We start from the raw sequence: 17002 nt of genomic DNA on the forward strand, positions 1-17002 counted from the left end.
AAGCTATACGGTACTATAATGAATGGACTTCACAGTTATCTATTATTTCTATTCGAAATCCATAAAGAAGACGAGATTGTATTAAATACTTCCAAAATCGTTGTTGTTTGTCGGTGTGCTAATTTGCAAGATTATGGATGCAAATTCCAGTTCAAGGATATTTTTTGTGTTTATTGCATGGCTCACTTATATGGTTGGCTCATCTCATCAGCTGATTTTATTTATTTCATTGCATGGTCGATGAGATTGTAAAAAGGAGATGGCAAACTCAAAATGAAACCAACACATTGGCAACATTTTCTTACACATACAAAAACTGCTAAGTTTTATGTTTCCATTCACCATGTACCAACCCCAATACACAGATCTTGACAATTAGAACAGACATATTTTTTTATTGTACAGATGAGCCAACCATATAGTTGAACCATGGTTTATTGCTAAAATACATTTTTTTCTTTTTTGATTAAACATTTTTTGCTATTAATAACTGCTATGATAAGTTGTTTTCTAAGTTAAAATTTTTTCTCTTTTTTGAATTTATTTTGTAATTTTTATAACTTTTTTTCTGAATTGAAAAAAAGTTTTCTTTTTTACTATGACAAATTGTTTTTATTTGAATTTTATTTTATCTTTTTTGTCAATATTATTGCTATAATATACTTTTTTCCTAATAATCAATGTAATCAATAATTAATTATAATTTTTTTTCCTAATAAAAGATTTGTTCTTTGTAATTATTTTTGTTATGATACATTTTTCTTGATTGATTTTTATTTTTGCGATTCACATTTTTTTAACAGAATATAAAGTCAGAATTTTTTTTATATGAGAGCAAAAAAAAAAAAAATAAATAATAAAAAAACGTGACATAATACTAATTACAAAACATTATTTTTAGGGCCTTGCGCTCAAATTCGAACCTACAATCTCACTTCAAAAAGCTTTTTCAGTTTTTTTATTAAACTTTGCTTCTTCAAGTGAATTAAAAAAAGTAGAAAATATTCAACCGAAAATAAAAAGGAAAGCATAAAAAAGTGCATACAATCTTTAGAGGCGGAGAAATTGTGTGTACATGAATAGTTGATAGTAGAATATGTAGTAGAAGTTAAAAAGATAGACTGAATCTGAAAGTAGAAAGTTGTTGCATAAATCTTCAAGTTTTGAAAGTAATTCACACAATTACAAAGACATCAATAAGTTTGCATAAATAACAATATTAGCACGAAGCATGCCAGAGAGATACATATTTAATAAAAAAGTTTATTTCAAAATAAAATGCAGTTATGAGTAAAAAAAACGATTAGACGTAGATAATTTTTTAATATCTCGGGAAAAGTAATCGTTATTTTGAGGTAAGAACATTCATAATCCTACCGTGATATGGCACGCAAGGGACGTAATGCTCTTAATGTGCGCAGCGAACGCAAGACTTTTAGATTCTCATTCTCTTCGATGAGCAGCGAAAACACAGATACCTAAAAAGAGCAAAGGCAAAAAATTAGGATTTTCTTGGTTATTATTAATATTTCTACTCACGAAAACAATAATAAAATCCAATATCGTCCAAAAACTTGTAAAATATTTGGAAAACCCCAACGCTAACCATTTTAACACCATTTCAATAACAAATATCAGACAAAATGAGAAGTTCGTCCAGTAGAGTATACGTTTTAAAGTTTTGTTACTATCCAAATATATGTCCTCGAAGCAGAGAGTGATGCTCGACGCGAATATAAGCACTAGCACAAACCACTCAAAGGCTGGAGTATCGACAACCGTCAAGACAGCCGTCCTTATATGTGTCCATTGTTTGGCGCTTTTCGTGTCCATGCATGACATAAAACATGGACATCGAAAGTAGAAGCTGCAATAAGTTTTTGGTTTTTGTAAAAATTTAAATTTAAAAATAGAAGAGAAAGAAGAAAAATGGTTAAAAATCACATGTATGTAAAAAATTTTAGAAAAATAACGCTTCGTCAAAAAAAAAAAAAAAATGTCAAGGCTATGTTATACAAACTATCATACCATACCGCCTTCCCCCTCGTATCACTACGGCTTAGCCAAACATAAAAATAATTCAAAAATATTCTGAGCGTTTACATAATTTTTTCTCGCAATATTTACATGTACGAGATAGCCCTGTGAATAAGAGTGCTCTATTGCGAAGTTGCGGACCTCCACTAGAAATCCACGACCGTGACATTTACGCATTAAATTTCTTAAATTTGTTTATATGTATGTATGTTCACTCTTGCTTTTACCCCTCCGCTCTCTTGCTGGACTACCCCTTTCCTTTCTTCTTGTTTCCAATTCCCTCTCATTTTCCCTTTATCTATCCCTATAGGTTAGGTTAGGTTAGCTTCAAGTGGTTGCCGTCGACATCGGAGCGGCACACTTGGGCCTTTATAGGCCCATTGTGAAACCACACGGATTTGTTCCTACTCTCCTAATCAAACCACTTCGTTGAGTTTGTGAAGCTAACTAAGCGTCGTGTATTGACATCAGCTATATCAGTCAGATCTACGAAAAACATCTTGCCCATAAAACGTTGCCTTCTTCTACAGACATTCACAGAGTAGATGGCTAACAGTTTCAGGCTCTTCTTCGTTGCCGCAGCTTCTACAATAATCATTAAGTGGAGCGCAAATCCTTTACGCATGCGGTCCAATACAAACATGACCAGTGATAAGACCTACAACTAAGGAAAGATCCCTCTTACGGAGGGTGAGAAGCTCTCGCGATCTCTTCTCATTCCATTCCGGCCATGTGAGTTTTGCCATGTGGCATCTATAATGTTGCTTCCACCTGGCTCCCGCTCCCATCAGTAGAGCCTCCTTTATCCTGAGCTTGCAGGTGGAGAGCGGGATGCCCAACCTCTTCCAGGATGGCGAGATTAGAAGGGAGGTACCCTTTCTTGCAAGCTCATCCACCATCTCATTACCTGGTATGTCCTTATGTCCCGGAACCCATACCAGATGCAGAGTAAACTGTTCAGCCATCACGTTAAGTGATCTGTGACAGCCTACTACAGTTTCAGAATTAGTTGTGACAGAGTCAAGGGCTTTCAGTGCTGCTTGACTGTCTAAGAAAATATAAATGTGCTTCTGAGAGACTGCCTTCTGCCTAAGGCAGTCCACAGCGTCGTGCGTGGCCGCAAGCTCGGCCTGAAATACGCTACAGTGATCCGGAAGGCGAAACGATCTTTGTATGTCCAATCGTTCCGAATAGACATCCCCTCCGACCCTGTTATCCAATTTAGATCCATCTGTGGCCAATCAGGGCCATTCACCCACTGTTCCCTCTCAGGGATTGGTTGGTTGGTTGCTGCGCTGCCCGGCTATGGAGCCAAGCCCAAAAAGCGCTCTAGGCGCCATTTTGATGCACTTTCTCCTGGAACCAATTATATGTTGGCTGATGTACCCTGCGTATTGCTTTACTCAAACCACTTGGTTAAAACTATAAACTTACTGATGTCCTTGATACGGCAGTTTGACACCGCCCTTAAGTTGGGAAACACATAGTTGCCTAGAGTTCGAGACCGAAAGTTCGCGAGGGCTGGGCACTCGCAGAGGAAGTGAGTAACCGATTCCTCGGCACCCTCCTGTCTACAGCTCCTACACCTCTCATTGTAGGGTATACCCATTCTACTCGGTTGCGGGCCCAACGGCCAGTGCCCTGTAATGGTGGCCGTGATTCTGTATATTTCCTGCCAAGGCCTATTTAGTAGATCATCGGTTCTTTTCTGGTTGTACTCTGCCAGATAAGTTTGGTGATTCTACAGGTGTCCGTAGAGTACCAATCACGGTTTGCTATTTTCCTAAGATAGGTGAAAATGTCTCTTTTATTTGATGTGAGTTGTCGATCAGGAATTAATATCTCGTATCCCTTGTTAAAGTTGGTATGAGGTTTGGAGAAATATGTCCATTCTGGTATCTATCCCTCGAACTGTACATTAAATTTTCAACTTCTTATCCGCTCCTTCTATTTTTCATCAGCTTTTTATTTCTGATATTTCAGCCTATTCCTCCATTTCCCCTCGTTTTCTTTTCGCGCCTACTTTTCTTCTTATTCTTCTTTCTCCAGCTATATACCTCCACCCTAGCGGTTCTTAAGCTCCCAATATACCTTTTCCTTAACGTTCCCCTCCTTGTTTCTATTTACTTCTCTCCCTCTTATTTTCACCTTTTTCTACCACTACCTCGTTTTCTCATGTTGTTGTTGTTGTAGTAGTGCTTCGCCCCACCTAACAGCTGCTACCGATCACAAATTGTCATCAATATTCTCTAACGGGAGTCCGAGGAATCTAGCTGTTTCAACAGGGGTGGACCATAATGAAAGAGGTGTTAGGGGCGTTGGTTCCACATTACAATTAAAGAGATGGAGTATACGTTCCTCTTCCGCAAGTTTTGGGTACTGTTCTTTGAGTACTGGTTCACCGGACAATTCCTGGCATGAAGATCCGACGCCTGTTTGTGGAGTTCACCAAGGACCTGCTTGTGTTTTTTTTTTTTGCTTCATACGGCTGAGTTCTAAGGTGCCGTATTTCCTCAAAATGCTTACGGAGATGACGCCTTAAGCCCCTAGGCGGTGTTGGCTCATCAATCAGATGTCTGTTGGGATGCTCAGGTTTCTGGGTATTCAACAGGAAGTGTTTGGTTAGCATCTCATTTCTCTCCCTAATGGGGAGTATTCTCGCCTCATTATGTAGATGGTGTTCTGGGGACATAAGAAGACAGCCCGTGGCGATTCTGAGAGCAGTATTTTGGGAGGCCTGTAGCTTCTTCCAGTGAGTAATTTTTAGACTTGGCGACCATATAGGAGAAGCGTAGCACGCAATCGGCTGGCCAATTGCTTTGTATGTGGTAATGAGCGTTTCTTTGCCTTTTACCCAAGTACTACGAGCAAGGGATTTGAGGATTTTATTACAGCTCTGGATCTTCGGAACAATTGCGGCTGCGTGCTCACCAAAATGTAGATCCTGATCAAACGTCACACCCAAGATTTTGGGGTGTAGGACAGTCGGTAGCGTAGTGCCATCGACGTGGATGTTCAAAATGGTCGACATTTGGGACGTCCATGTTGTAAATACGGTCACGGAAGATTTAGTCAGTGATAATGCGATTTCGCGAGGCGAAAAAACTGGAGAGATCGGGGAGGTAGCCGTTTATTCTGTTGCAAAGCTCATCGATCTGTGGGCCTGGGCCTGTGGCCATTATTGTGCAGTCATCGGCGTAGGAAACGATAGTAACTCCTGGTGGCGAAGGTAGCTTAAATATGTAGAAATTAAACAAAAAAAAAGGGGGGGTAGGACACCACCCTGTAGCACCCCTTAGTTTTGATGTTTCATTTCTAAATTGCACCGATGCCTGCCGACCACCCAGATAATTTGCAGTCCACCATTTAAGACATGGGTGAAGGGTAGACCCTTCCAGGTCTTGCATTAACGTGCCATGGTTGACCGTATCAAAAACTTTTGATAGGTCTAGCGCAACGAGTACTGCTCTATGGTGGGGGTTTGATTTAAACCGCAATTTATCTGGGTGCTGATGGCATTTAGCGCGGTGGTGGTGCTATGGAGTTTTCTGAAGCCATGCTGATGACAGGCTAGCTGCAAATTTGCTTTGAAGTAGGGGAGCAAAATGGCTTCAAGCGTCTTTGCTACTGGCGATAGGAGAGATATCGGGCGATACAACTCTCCTATGTTAGCTGGTTTCCCAGGCTTTAGTAGCGGGACCACCTTGGCCATTTTCCATTTTTCGGGTATGACAAAGGTAGAAAGAGACAGGTTGAAGACATGTGCTAAATATTTGAAACCCTCTTTACCTAGTCTTTTAAGCATCGGCATGGCTATGCCGTCTGGGGCCACTGCTTTGGATGGTTTAGCATGACCGATGACATCCTCAACCTCTTTGGCGGTGATGGTAATTGATGACGCGCTGAATTTATGTTTATGTGCGTGTCTGTTGGCCCTCCGTCTATCTATGTCGACCATAGAATGCATTAGATATTGTCGGCAGAAAGCGCTCGCGCATTTTTTCGCATCCGACAGCACTTTATCGCCAAAGGCGATGGAAACTTTTCATTGCCTAGACGGATGCGATAGGGAAGGTGGACCACAGTTTACCTACACCGGCAGAGAGGTTACAACCGCATTTCACCCGCTTGTGTTCATCCACAAGCAATCTGATGCGTTGATTTATATCCCTTATTTGGGGGTCGCCGGGATCGAGCTGTCTTATAAGGTCACGTTCTCTCGCTAAATTTGCGGCCTCCGCCGGGAAGTGGGGCCGAATTTCGGGAATTCTACCGGCGGGAATGAAACGTGCCGAGGCGGATTCAATGACCTTGCGAAAAGCACGCTCCCCTTGGTGGGCATCAGTCGGGATAGGGAGGGCAGCAAAGCGGTTGTCTGTAAAGGATTTGTATGCGTCCCACTTTCCTTTTTTGAAGTTTATGAAAGTGCGTTTTTCTGTGACGATGAAGTCGGCGGTACGCTCGAGCGAAATAAGTATGGTCGGATGCCAATGTTACCATCGGCTGCCAGTTGACGCAGTTTGCGAGTTCTGCGCTCACGATTGAAATATCCGGCGAACTGTGACAGCTTCCTACCATACGTGTGGGGGCGTCTCCGTTTATTTTGCAGAACGCCGTTTCTTCTATTTGATCCGCCAACATCTCACCCCTACTGTACGCCCGCAAGTTTGAATGCCATAGATCGTGATGGGCATTGAAATCGCCTAAGATAATGCGATTGTTGCCAGTGAGTAAGGTGCTGATATTAGGGCGGTATCCACTGGGGCAACAGTTGGCAGGAGGGATGTAGATGTTGATGATTTCTAGGTTTGCATCGCCTGACCGGACAGATGGGGCTTGACGTTCTAAGACACTGTCCCTGCGGTCGATGCCGGGATCAAATATATGATATTGCACAGAGTGGTGTATGATAAACGCGAGGCCGCCTCCATTTCCGCTCTCGCGATCTTTTCTGTGGACATTATACCCAGAACAGGTCTGAGTGCAGATCTTGCTGTGAGTGTAGTCTCTTGAATCGCAGCAATGCGGATGTTGTGCCGCTTCATGAAATCGACTATCTCCGCAATCTTCCCAGTTAATCCATTACAGTTTAACTGCAGAATTCTGAAGTGCATAGGGGGAGACGTGGCCACTCTGGCAGTAAGTGACGGGTGACTACGCCTGGGTTGTGGAAGGCTAGGATGCAACTGCTGTTGTGGCCCTGGGACTGGACGTCCTTGGGTAAGCATTGGGGTACCCGGTGTATTTGGATATGCGGCCTGGCAACATGGCGCAATGAACCCGTTTTCTCATCCCGCCCATCTATTACCGTCTCCATGTTTCCCTCCTACTGATCTACCTCATGTTTAATATCAACATACCAAATATTATATATTTTCAGTTAATAGCGAATTACATATTTTCCCCAAACGCGCGTGACCACCACTTTCCAAAATTGCATACTTTTTGATCCTATAGAACGATTTACAAAATTTTTTCTAATTTCCTTCCCTGCTGTTCTCATATAGGCATATGCCTTAATGCACCGTGAAAGAAGTTACTATGGTTATTCCAATTTTGAATTCGGTTATATGTTAAGTAAAATTTTAAATAAAACTTAGCTATTATGCTTTTTATTTTCGCTGGGTAACATCTACTGCGTATTCTTGTATAATAACCGAGTCTATTCCGTATCTTTATATCATACTTATTATGCGATTATGCTTACTGCTCTATTTAGTTATACTTACTGATCGTAGCACTTCTGGGGAAAGCAATCATCTGGCACTTTCGGTGGTTTTGTTTGCCCGAAACTTGGAAAAGTCATGGGGTCATTGTATGCTCCCTGCGAGTTACGCCTCCCACCTACAGTGAGATCGTCTACGTAGGAGACCAGACAATGCCATGGTTTTTCAGTCAACCGCGAGAAGGTTGACTTCTGAGCTGGCTCAGCGGTGTCCGTAACCATAGCACCGCCGGCAGAGGAGCGTTTGCTCAGCGCGCCCTGTCCCAGTGCCAGTACCGAACTGGTGTCGGCATAACCGCCACCGCATGAACTATGCGATTCAGTACGTGTCGATTGAAAGGAAGCGGCTTTGTCTAGAGTCGATTGTTGATGCTCGGCGAAACGTTTGGTGCGCATATCGCGCGTATCGCCAGCAGCCCTTGGGCGGATGGTTGTGGTGTTGGTGGTTGTAATTGTTGTGGATATTGTGGCTCTTGTTGCTGACGCCAGCAGTGATTGTTGTTGTTGTGGAGGTGGTAGTGGTGGTGGGTCATGTATTTTCGAGGCATGGTAATGTTGTTGGTGCTCAGTGAGTGCCGCCAATGGCGGCGTAGTTTTAATTGAAGATACTTGTGCTGGTGTTCTCGGTTCGAGTTGAGAGTTGAGTGATGTTGGTGGCGTTGCTGGTACAGCTACACCCGACGAAGTCAATGAGCCGCCGCCATTGCGTTGATTACTCTGCTGACGACTTAATTGTTGCTTTTGTATAAGTAAATTCTCATATGAATTTGTGCTCTTTAGCGATAAGCTATCTAGTCGGATGGTATCTGTGGTTAGGCACTTGCGTGGCAGTTTCTCCGACTCCATGCGCAGCGTTGATATGGGTTTTTCATCTTCAGGTACTTCATCTACACGTTCGATTAGCGACAAACGTTTGAAACGGTCAAATTGTGCGCTAAATTGATCGCTCTTACGTCGTGCAAATGGCGATTTGGCGGCCGCGTTAACTGTAGCTGCCACTGCCATCGATTCTATGGTCACGAATGGTGCATGAATTTGATCACAGATTTTGCGTATTTCATTTGATATGCTAAAGTCTTCATCGATTTTGCGTTGCTTTTCCAAACTGCGACGCTTAATTTTCACTGAATTGCGTTCGGTGGTAGTCAGTCGTGTGGGCTGACGCCGCGGCACTGTCGATAGATCGTAACTATCGTATGGATTAAGTGGATGTACAACTTCATCGGCGGCAGAACGCTCTGAAGCGCCCGTTATGACTGCTATGTGATCGAGTATGGCCTTATTAGCTTCATCGGCGGCAGGTGAAGGCTCTGACAGCGTAGAAAGTCTACGCTCCAAAGATGTTGTTGAACGCTTGATCTCTTCTAACTCTTTTTCGAAACTTTGTATGATATTATCGAACTCGGAATGTTCAACTAGCGGCAGGCCTTCATTCTCATGTCCGTTGCCATTGCTACCATTACGACGTTGTTCTATCTGCTGCATTATTGAATTCGAAATATAACTCAAATTTGATTTTATGCTGCTAGTTGAGGGTTTGCGTTCATCTTTGCGCACATCAACAATCAGCGAATCTGTGTCAGCATCTATAATCGCTGATCCGTAACCAACAGTTTCACTAAAGTAGTTATTACTATTATCGCCATCATCTTGTAGGAATTGAAAAAGCTCTTTTTGCTCACAATTAAGCAACTCATCTCGTAAATTGCCCTGATGCGAGAGTAGCTCTTCATGCTCTATAGAGATAGTATTTAGCGAGTGGCCGCTCGAATGTCTACGCACGCTTAAATGCAAATCATCATCAGACTTTAAACTGCGGGAGGGTATAAGTGAACGTTGCGATTGATCGCTTGATTGTGAAAGGCGATCCAGCGATTTGCGATAGCTAGGGGAACGTGTCAATAATGACTTTTGATACTGCAAATAAGCTTCATCATGCTCTTCACTACAGTAGCGACGTGACGATGTATCCTGCAGAGAATCGCCAGGCACATATGAACCGCTGCGCTGATCATTCGCATATGGATCGGTATCAGTCGAATTGTATTGGCCCATGAGCCGCAATTCAATGGATTCGGTGTATGTTGGCTCATCGCGTGAATCGTTGTGTTGGGTACCGAAACCGGAAGACACTTGATGTAATAGACGACGTTCTGCTTGCGGATAAAGCGTATTGTAATCGTTGCGACTATTATTGTCTAATTGGCAGGAGCTTGTAGTTGTTGTGACACCATCAAACGAGGGCATTTGCTGTTGCAATTGCATATGAAGCAATTGTTGTTGCTGCTGTTGATATTGTTTTTGTTGCAACAGCACAAGTTGTTGTTGATTTAATTGGCTGGGTGAGTGCAAGTGCTGTTGTTGCTGCTCGGAAACTTCGTGTTCACTCTCCACACCATCAACTATGGTATGTAAGGTGTCTTTGAGCGGTATTTGAAAGCCGAAATCCGAACCGGACACCGGGCGATTCATGGATTCCTGTAATGTACGGAAGATGGGGGGATTTCAAAATCATTGATATGATTAGTAAAAATGTATAATAAGGTCTAATGTAAAAAAATTAAAAGGGATTTACAAAACGATACATTTTTCGGGTGAGGTTACATTCCTTAATCAGAAACCTTGGTTTAGTACTAATATTAGTGTTAGACTTTACCCAGACAATCGCTTTCGCCTCGAAAAGTGACGCAGCAGGCAGGGCTTCTCTCCCCAGAAAGTTGTTCAAAATCGTAATAACCTAATGACCGGGTTTTCAGTGCGAGTTTAAACTCCAGTTAAAGGTGACTACAGTTTCACCTTATCACTTTGTTCGAATACACACAATTTTGCTGATCATCTCAGCTTAAGCGGCCGTAGTGGCAGGGTTAAACTCTAATCAGCTTTAACTGGAGTTTAAACTCGCACTCAAAAACCGCGCATTAGTACATTAAAAAAAATCCCAAATATTCATGAAAACGAAGAGAAATCGTGATTGGTTTTGATGCATAGAAACGTTTCTTTTAATCTAAACAAGTAATTTTCTCAAAAATGTTATATAATATTTAAAAAAAATGTATTTTGTAACTAGAGAACGTATACAGGAAGTGTAAACTCTCTGTTAATATAAAGGAATTTCAGGCTTAGCATTTGAAGCTTAGTTCCCCTTGCCCATGCATATAAAAAATTTCCCGAAGCACTCTTATAAACATTCTCACTATACCAGAAAATACTTGCAGTTTTTAATTGTGAAAGACGGTGTAAAAGTACCAAAGAATGGGAAAAATAATTTCACTTGGAAAGTGTGAAAGCACGCTTAGGAAAAGAAAAAATTGAATTCTTCTTCTTATGCTTTGCTTGTAACAAAAGTTTGAAGTTGGCTACTTTTTCATGTCAGATGGTGCCACTGTCGCTCGATCTAGCCTTATTTATAAAAAAATACGTGCAATCTACCCATCATGCGTTCCCAAGATTGCGTTAAACGCATCTATATAAAAAACTATGTGACAGGGCTTCAATTCGCGCATGTAAATGTTGTGAGAAACATTCAATCAAGTATTCTTGATTTTAAAAAAATTGAGAAAACGTTTTCCTCAAATTAATGAAAAGTTGTGTACAAAAATAAGAAATTCTACTCATTACAATGAAATTTTCCTTAATTTAAAGACATTTTTTTAGGAAATGCTTTCCCTCATTTTAGTTAAGTTGTTTTTTTCCAGTCCCCATAGCTCGCTCCCGCTCTCTAGAAACGTTTTTATAAGTCGCTTTAACTTGCAATCCAATTATTCTAAACCTGGGCTCGAATCTGGGCTCGGAGTAAAAAAAAATGTAAAATTCAGCAGTGGAAGCCTCCCTCCATCAAAAAACCCTCCCTCAGAACATTTTTTATACATAAATCGCTACAACTCTGAGTCTATTTGACATATACCAATTATATTTGATATTTGGCCAATGATAAGGACTATTTTAGGTTGAGATCGTTTGAAGGGACTACAATTTATAGCGATTTCGAGATCATTTTGTAGGAATCTCCGGTTAATTCCGGGATTGTTATTGGACTTTTTCGGGGCTATGTTGGAAATATCTCCAGAACCTCTCGACACTCTTTACCTTACATTTCTGGTATAATTTTGAATCGTCTAAAAATCACTTCGGGATAATTTATGGATTGATTTCGGAATCATGTTGGGATTATTTTGCGATTAAATATTGCCTCGGCGGGCGACTTTCTTATGAAAATTTAAAGAGCACATAACAACAGGAAGGACAAGGCGAAAACTATTTCGCCTGTAGTGAAAATCTCTTTAAACGTAACTTTTAACTTGGCTTATATAAATATAATCCATACTCACTTGATAACTTAATCTATGTAGTTTAGTTTCTGTTAATAAGCTCGGCTTTTCAATGGCAGCCGCTGCCGCTTGTTGAGCTTCTACAACGATTTGTTGGAACTTTGTGGCATATTTTCGTTCCTTACGCTCTTTACGCTCCTGCCGCTTTTTACGTATCAAATCACGTACACGTTCAATACTGCGCGTCAATTTCGACTCTTCGCCGACTTCCTAAATAACGGAGTGGAGAGAAAGAGAAATACGGTTTGATACTAAATTAATTTGTGTAAAAAAATGTTCTTTTGAGAAAAAGGCGTAGGAGTTGTAAATTTAGTTAATAATTTTTTGCTTGCTTTAGCGCCAATGTTATACAGAATTTTTCGTTTAAGTTACTTAAGTAATGAATTCAAAATTTATTTCTCGAAGTGGTTTAGGTTTTCCTAAGCTACTACAATACGCCAATTGGGAATATGCGTAAATTTTTTTCTACTTTGGATATTACACATGCAGTAACGCTTACATTTATGTTCACATTAACAACAAAACCATGAAGTAACATCAATTAGCAAGCATTATTTTTATATATTTTTTTTAAAGGAGCATTACATAAGATTTTTAATGCAGAAAAAGGTGCTCTATTTAGGTAAGTATATATTTGGTTTGTGGGGTTATTAAATCATTTAAATCACAGGAAATTACCTTCTTTTTGAAAATCTGTTTATTTTGTGTACATATATAATATTTTTTTTTATTTGGAGTTAGGTGAGTACTCATTTTCAATGTGGTTTTTTAAACATTTTCGTTTTAAAGGTGTATACAACAAATACATAGTTCATAGTTTAATTACAACACAAACGTGGCGCCGTTGGGAGTACGATCATGAGAGACAATACATTTTTTTTAAACACAGTTGGTGCATATTTGGTTATTGTTTTGTATATAAATACATAATTTGTAGTTTTTTTTTTACATTTAGGACAGCAAAAAAAAGTTAAACAATGTCAAAATTTATAGAAAAAAAATATTTTTTATTCATGTGCAAGTTTTTTTATAATATTTTTTATTGTTTTGAAAATAAGTAGATTTGTAGATTTATAATATTCGTTGCATTAAATTTAAAAAAGAGTCAGTTTAAATCATCCAAACACACACGAAAATGGAGGTACAACACAGTTTTGGGAAAATTTATTTAGTTTTTGCAGTATTTATTTTGTTGTTGTTGTTGAAATACACAAATAGATAGATATGAAGGACCGTTCACAAGTGTTCAACAGTTGAGCAGGGAAACATAGACGAGTCATAGAGAGGAAGATAATAGAAATAAAAAAATTATAGATTTTCTTAGATAAATGTTAGTATATAAGTTTGCAAATAACCTTTGGCGGCGATTTTGAGGTGTATCAATATTTTTAAAACTTTCGTTAGCAACAATATTGAACATCAGGGGAGAGAGAATGGAAGAGCGAAAGGGAGTGAAGGAGGGATAGATAGAGAAAAATAAAATAAAGGGGGTTTAAAGGGGAAGAGGAAGGGAGAACGTGGACGATAGGGAGGGGGAGAGGAAGTGTGTCAGGGAAAGGGAAAGAGAAAGAGGGATAGCGAAGTCGAAGAAGAGGGAGAGGGAAAGGAATAGGGCTAGGGATAGGAAGGAAAAGAGGGAGGTAAACGAAAGGAAGAGAAAGGAAGAGGGAAAGAAGACTCAGAGGGAATAAAAAAGGAAGAGATAGTGAAGAGGGAGAAGTTGAGAGAGGGGAGAGGCAACAATATTGTGCATTGTGAAATTCTGATTTGTTTTGTTTCGAAGAGTTTTCTAACTTATTACATACAATTTTTTTAGTAACAGTTCCCAAACATTTTCACTTATGTACATACATTAATTTTAGATTTATTAAATTATAAGTTCGATTTTGCCCGTTATATAGCAAGTTATCCTTATCATTGCTGATTTGCAATAATTGACACCACACCAGTTGGGAGCACCTATGGACATCATGTTTGCCTACGCCTGTTTCTCTCAAACCAACAAAAGCCTGACAGACAAGAGAAATACTTTCTGGGCCCGAGAGTCTTGAACTTTTGCACGTCATTTGAGGAAGGTGTATACGCAGGGAGCTTATTTAAAATTAGGTGTTCTATCAATAGAGCACTAGAAGCTATTCAAAATTGTATTCCTGTTTATCTGGTCGCCTTGAAGCATTTGAGTTGGAAAACTTAATTCCATTCCCAATAAAGCGACCCTAGCTTTAATACTATTTCATATAAACATGTCTCTTGATAGAATTGCAATTCTCGTTTTGCCAGGATAGTGGCGTGGACATCAATATCTGATCTTAAATCGTGCCTGTGAAGAAAGCAGAAGAAACTTCGGAGGAAGCGTTGTTAACCTGCAAACGCATCAATATATACATATATATGTATATTGCTAGGTAGCCATTAAGGCAATAATCTCACACAATATTTCACCATTTAATGGCCTTGAATGCAATGAAGCATTGGAGAGACTTCGCTCACGCCTGCCCACACATGTATTCTGGGTTTCCGGTCATAAAGAAATGGATGGTAACGGAAAGGCCAATGAGTTGGCGGTATTCGCTTGGGAGAACTTAAAAGGAGACAAGAGTTGGTTATGATCCATCAAGCAGGAAAGGCGTCGATACAAGCGTATGGCTACTAAATATCTAAGATCATGTGCAATTCCTCCGATATTAGACTTGTAAAGTTCCTCTTATTTCTAAAGAGAAAATACTTAAGACTCATGATGGCCATTATAGCTGTACACTGCCTTCCGGCGTCGCTAACAGCAGATGTAGTAGGTCCTGGCTGCAGGAAGAAACGGTAAGCGCGTTCTGTATTCGTGTTCTGTGCTCGCGAGGTCAAGACTCTGAGTGCAGGCAGCAGAGTTGCCAGATCTCGCGACAGCAATTGTGCTAGGTCCTGAAATTTTCTAGTATTTGCCAAGAGGTCAGAGTTTTTTTACAAAATAAGTCCCAAGTTCCTAATTCTGGGTTTTCCGTGTGATCGTCAAACAAACTCTGGTAACACTATGAACATATTCAGTCCATGTGAGGTCTTCATTGACCGGTCAGTTCAATGCAACCTTGGTCGCCTATAAGCAGTTTAGTCTTGATTCCCGAGAGGTTCTTGAAGAGGAGTTTAGACTTTGTGGTATACTGCTGGACAATAAAATAAAGTCTAAAAAAAACATGGACGTACGTAATAAATTAAAAACAAATGTAGGTAGGTAGGTAGGTTGAACTGGCCGGTCCATGAGGACCTCACATAGACTGATTGAGTCCGTAGTGTTACCAGAAGTTTGTTTTAACGACCAAACTGAAAAACCCTATCAAAAACCAGGACCTATGTTATAAAATAACTCCGTCCTCTTGGCAAATACTAGAAGCTTCCTAGGACTTAAGCCACTTGCTGCTTCTAGATCTGACAGCTGTATCACTCCTAATAGCTGGAGTCTTAGCCTGGCAAGTGCAGGGCACGAGCACAGAACGTGCTCGATCGTTTCCTCCTCCAACCCGCACTTCCTACACCTGCTATCACTGACCAAGCCTAATTTAAAGGCATGCGACGCCAGAAGGCAGTGTCCAGTCAGAATACCCGTCATGAGTCTACAGTCCTCTCTTTTTAATGATAGAAGCAACTGTGTTAGTCTAAGGTTGTAAGACCTACACATTATCTTCGACACTTTACAGCCCCGCGCTTGAACCCACGCCTTTTCTGCTTGGTCGATCATGTGCACCTCTCGCATTCGCTTAATCTCGCCCAATCTAATTGGGACGTCTACGGAGCAAGATTCAAGGGATGCGCCCTTTTTAGCTAATTCGTCCGCTTTTTCATTCCCATCTATTCCCATATGCCCTGGGACCCAATATAGATGTATGCTTCTCCCTGTCCCGATTCTCTCCAGAGACTGCTTACACTCTAACACGCATTTAGATGCTGTGCTATGCGAGATTATTGCCTTAATTGCTGCTTGACTGTCAATATAAAAGTTAACACGGTTGCAGCTTAAGCTATTCTCTTCCAGGGTTTCTACTGCTTTGGTTACGGCTAATATTTCCGCTTGGAAAACGCTACAGTAATCCGGCAGCCTGTAGGATCTGCTTAATTCCGGATCAGTGCAGTATACCGCAGACCCTACTCCTTCCACTATTTTGGAACCATCGGTGTACACATGTATCGCCTCGTCCGCCATTTGCGCACCCTTGCGCCAACCGTCCACCTCTATTGTGGCCTTAAGATCTCCCTCAAAGTGCAGGTAGGGAATCATGTAGTCTGTTCGTCTTGTGACTGAGGACGCTATACTACTATGGCCATATGGTCGGCGCTCAAGCTGCCCCGAAGCATCGAGCCTGGTTGCGGTCGTTAACGCTTTGTTCTTTGCTACCAGGTCTACAGGTGGAATGTGCAGAATGGCATACAGTGCAGCCGTCGGGGTTGTTTTCAGGGCTCCCGTAATGCAAAGCATCGATAGTCTGCATACCCCCTCTAATTTTTTGAGGTATGTTGTTTTTTGTGTGGCTTTCGACCAAACAAGAACTCCATAGTATAGAATAGGGCTTACAATCGCTGTAAAAACCCAATGAGAAAGAGAGGGCGATAGGCCCCACGTACACCCCAGCATTCTTTTACATGCATAGAGTGCCGTTGAGGCCTTCTTGACCCTCTCCTCCAAGTTGAGCTTCCATGACAGCTTACTGTCTAGGATGATTCCTAGATATTTTGTGCAAGGTTTCTCCTGTAAGGTCACCGCTCCTAACTTTGGCCTGGTCCAATTTGGGACCTTGTACCTCTTTGTAAACAAGACCATATCCGTCTTCTCCGCATTGACTTTCAGCCCGACATTAGATGCCCAGGTATGAATATCCCGAAGCGCCCGATCCATCAAAGAACTAATCGTTGGAAGGCATTTTCCACTTAT

The 17002-nt window shown here is 40.9% G+C and overlaps 1 protein-coding gene across 2 annotated transcripts in view; it reads right to left on the reverse strand.

The window, feature by feature from the left end:
* The window catches only part of NaCP60E (Na channel protein 60E), a 641026-nt gene that overhangs the window by 44375 nt on the left and 579649 nt on the right, over positions 1-17002 (reverse strand). The window contains exons 19-23 of one of the 2 annotated variants that reach the window (XM_067774082.1): positions 12769-12783; positions 12091-12300; positions 7767-10240; positions 1540-1867; positions 1378-1478 (exon numbers count right to left, since the gene is read on the reverse strand). In XM_067774082.1, the coding sequence (XP_067630183.1) occupies positions 1378-1478; positions 1540-1867; positions 7767-10240; positions 12091-12300; positions 12769-12783 (3128 nt within the window). The remainder of the gene's footprint in view (positions 1-1377; positions 1479-1539; positions 1868-7766; positions 10241-12090; positions 12301-12768; positions 12784-17002) is intronic. The other variant, XM_067774083.1, reaches the window with a different exon arrangement.

The sequence above is a fragment of the Eurosta solidaginis genome, chromosome 3, assembly GCF_040869045.1.
Source record: "Eurosta solidaginis isolate ZX-2024a chromosome 3, ASM4086904v1, whole genome shotgun sequence".
NCBI classification, from domain to species: Eukaryota; Metazoa; Arthropoda; class Insecta; order Diptera; family Tephritidae; genus Eurosta; species Eurosta solidaginis.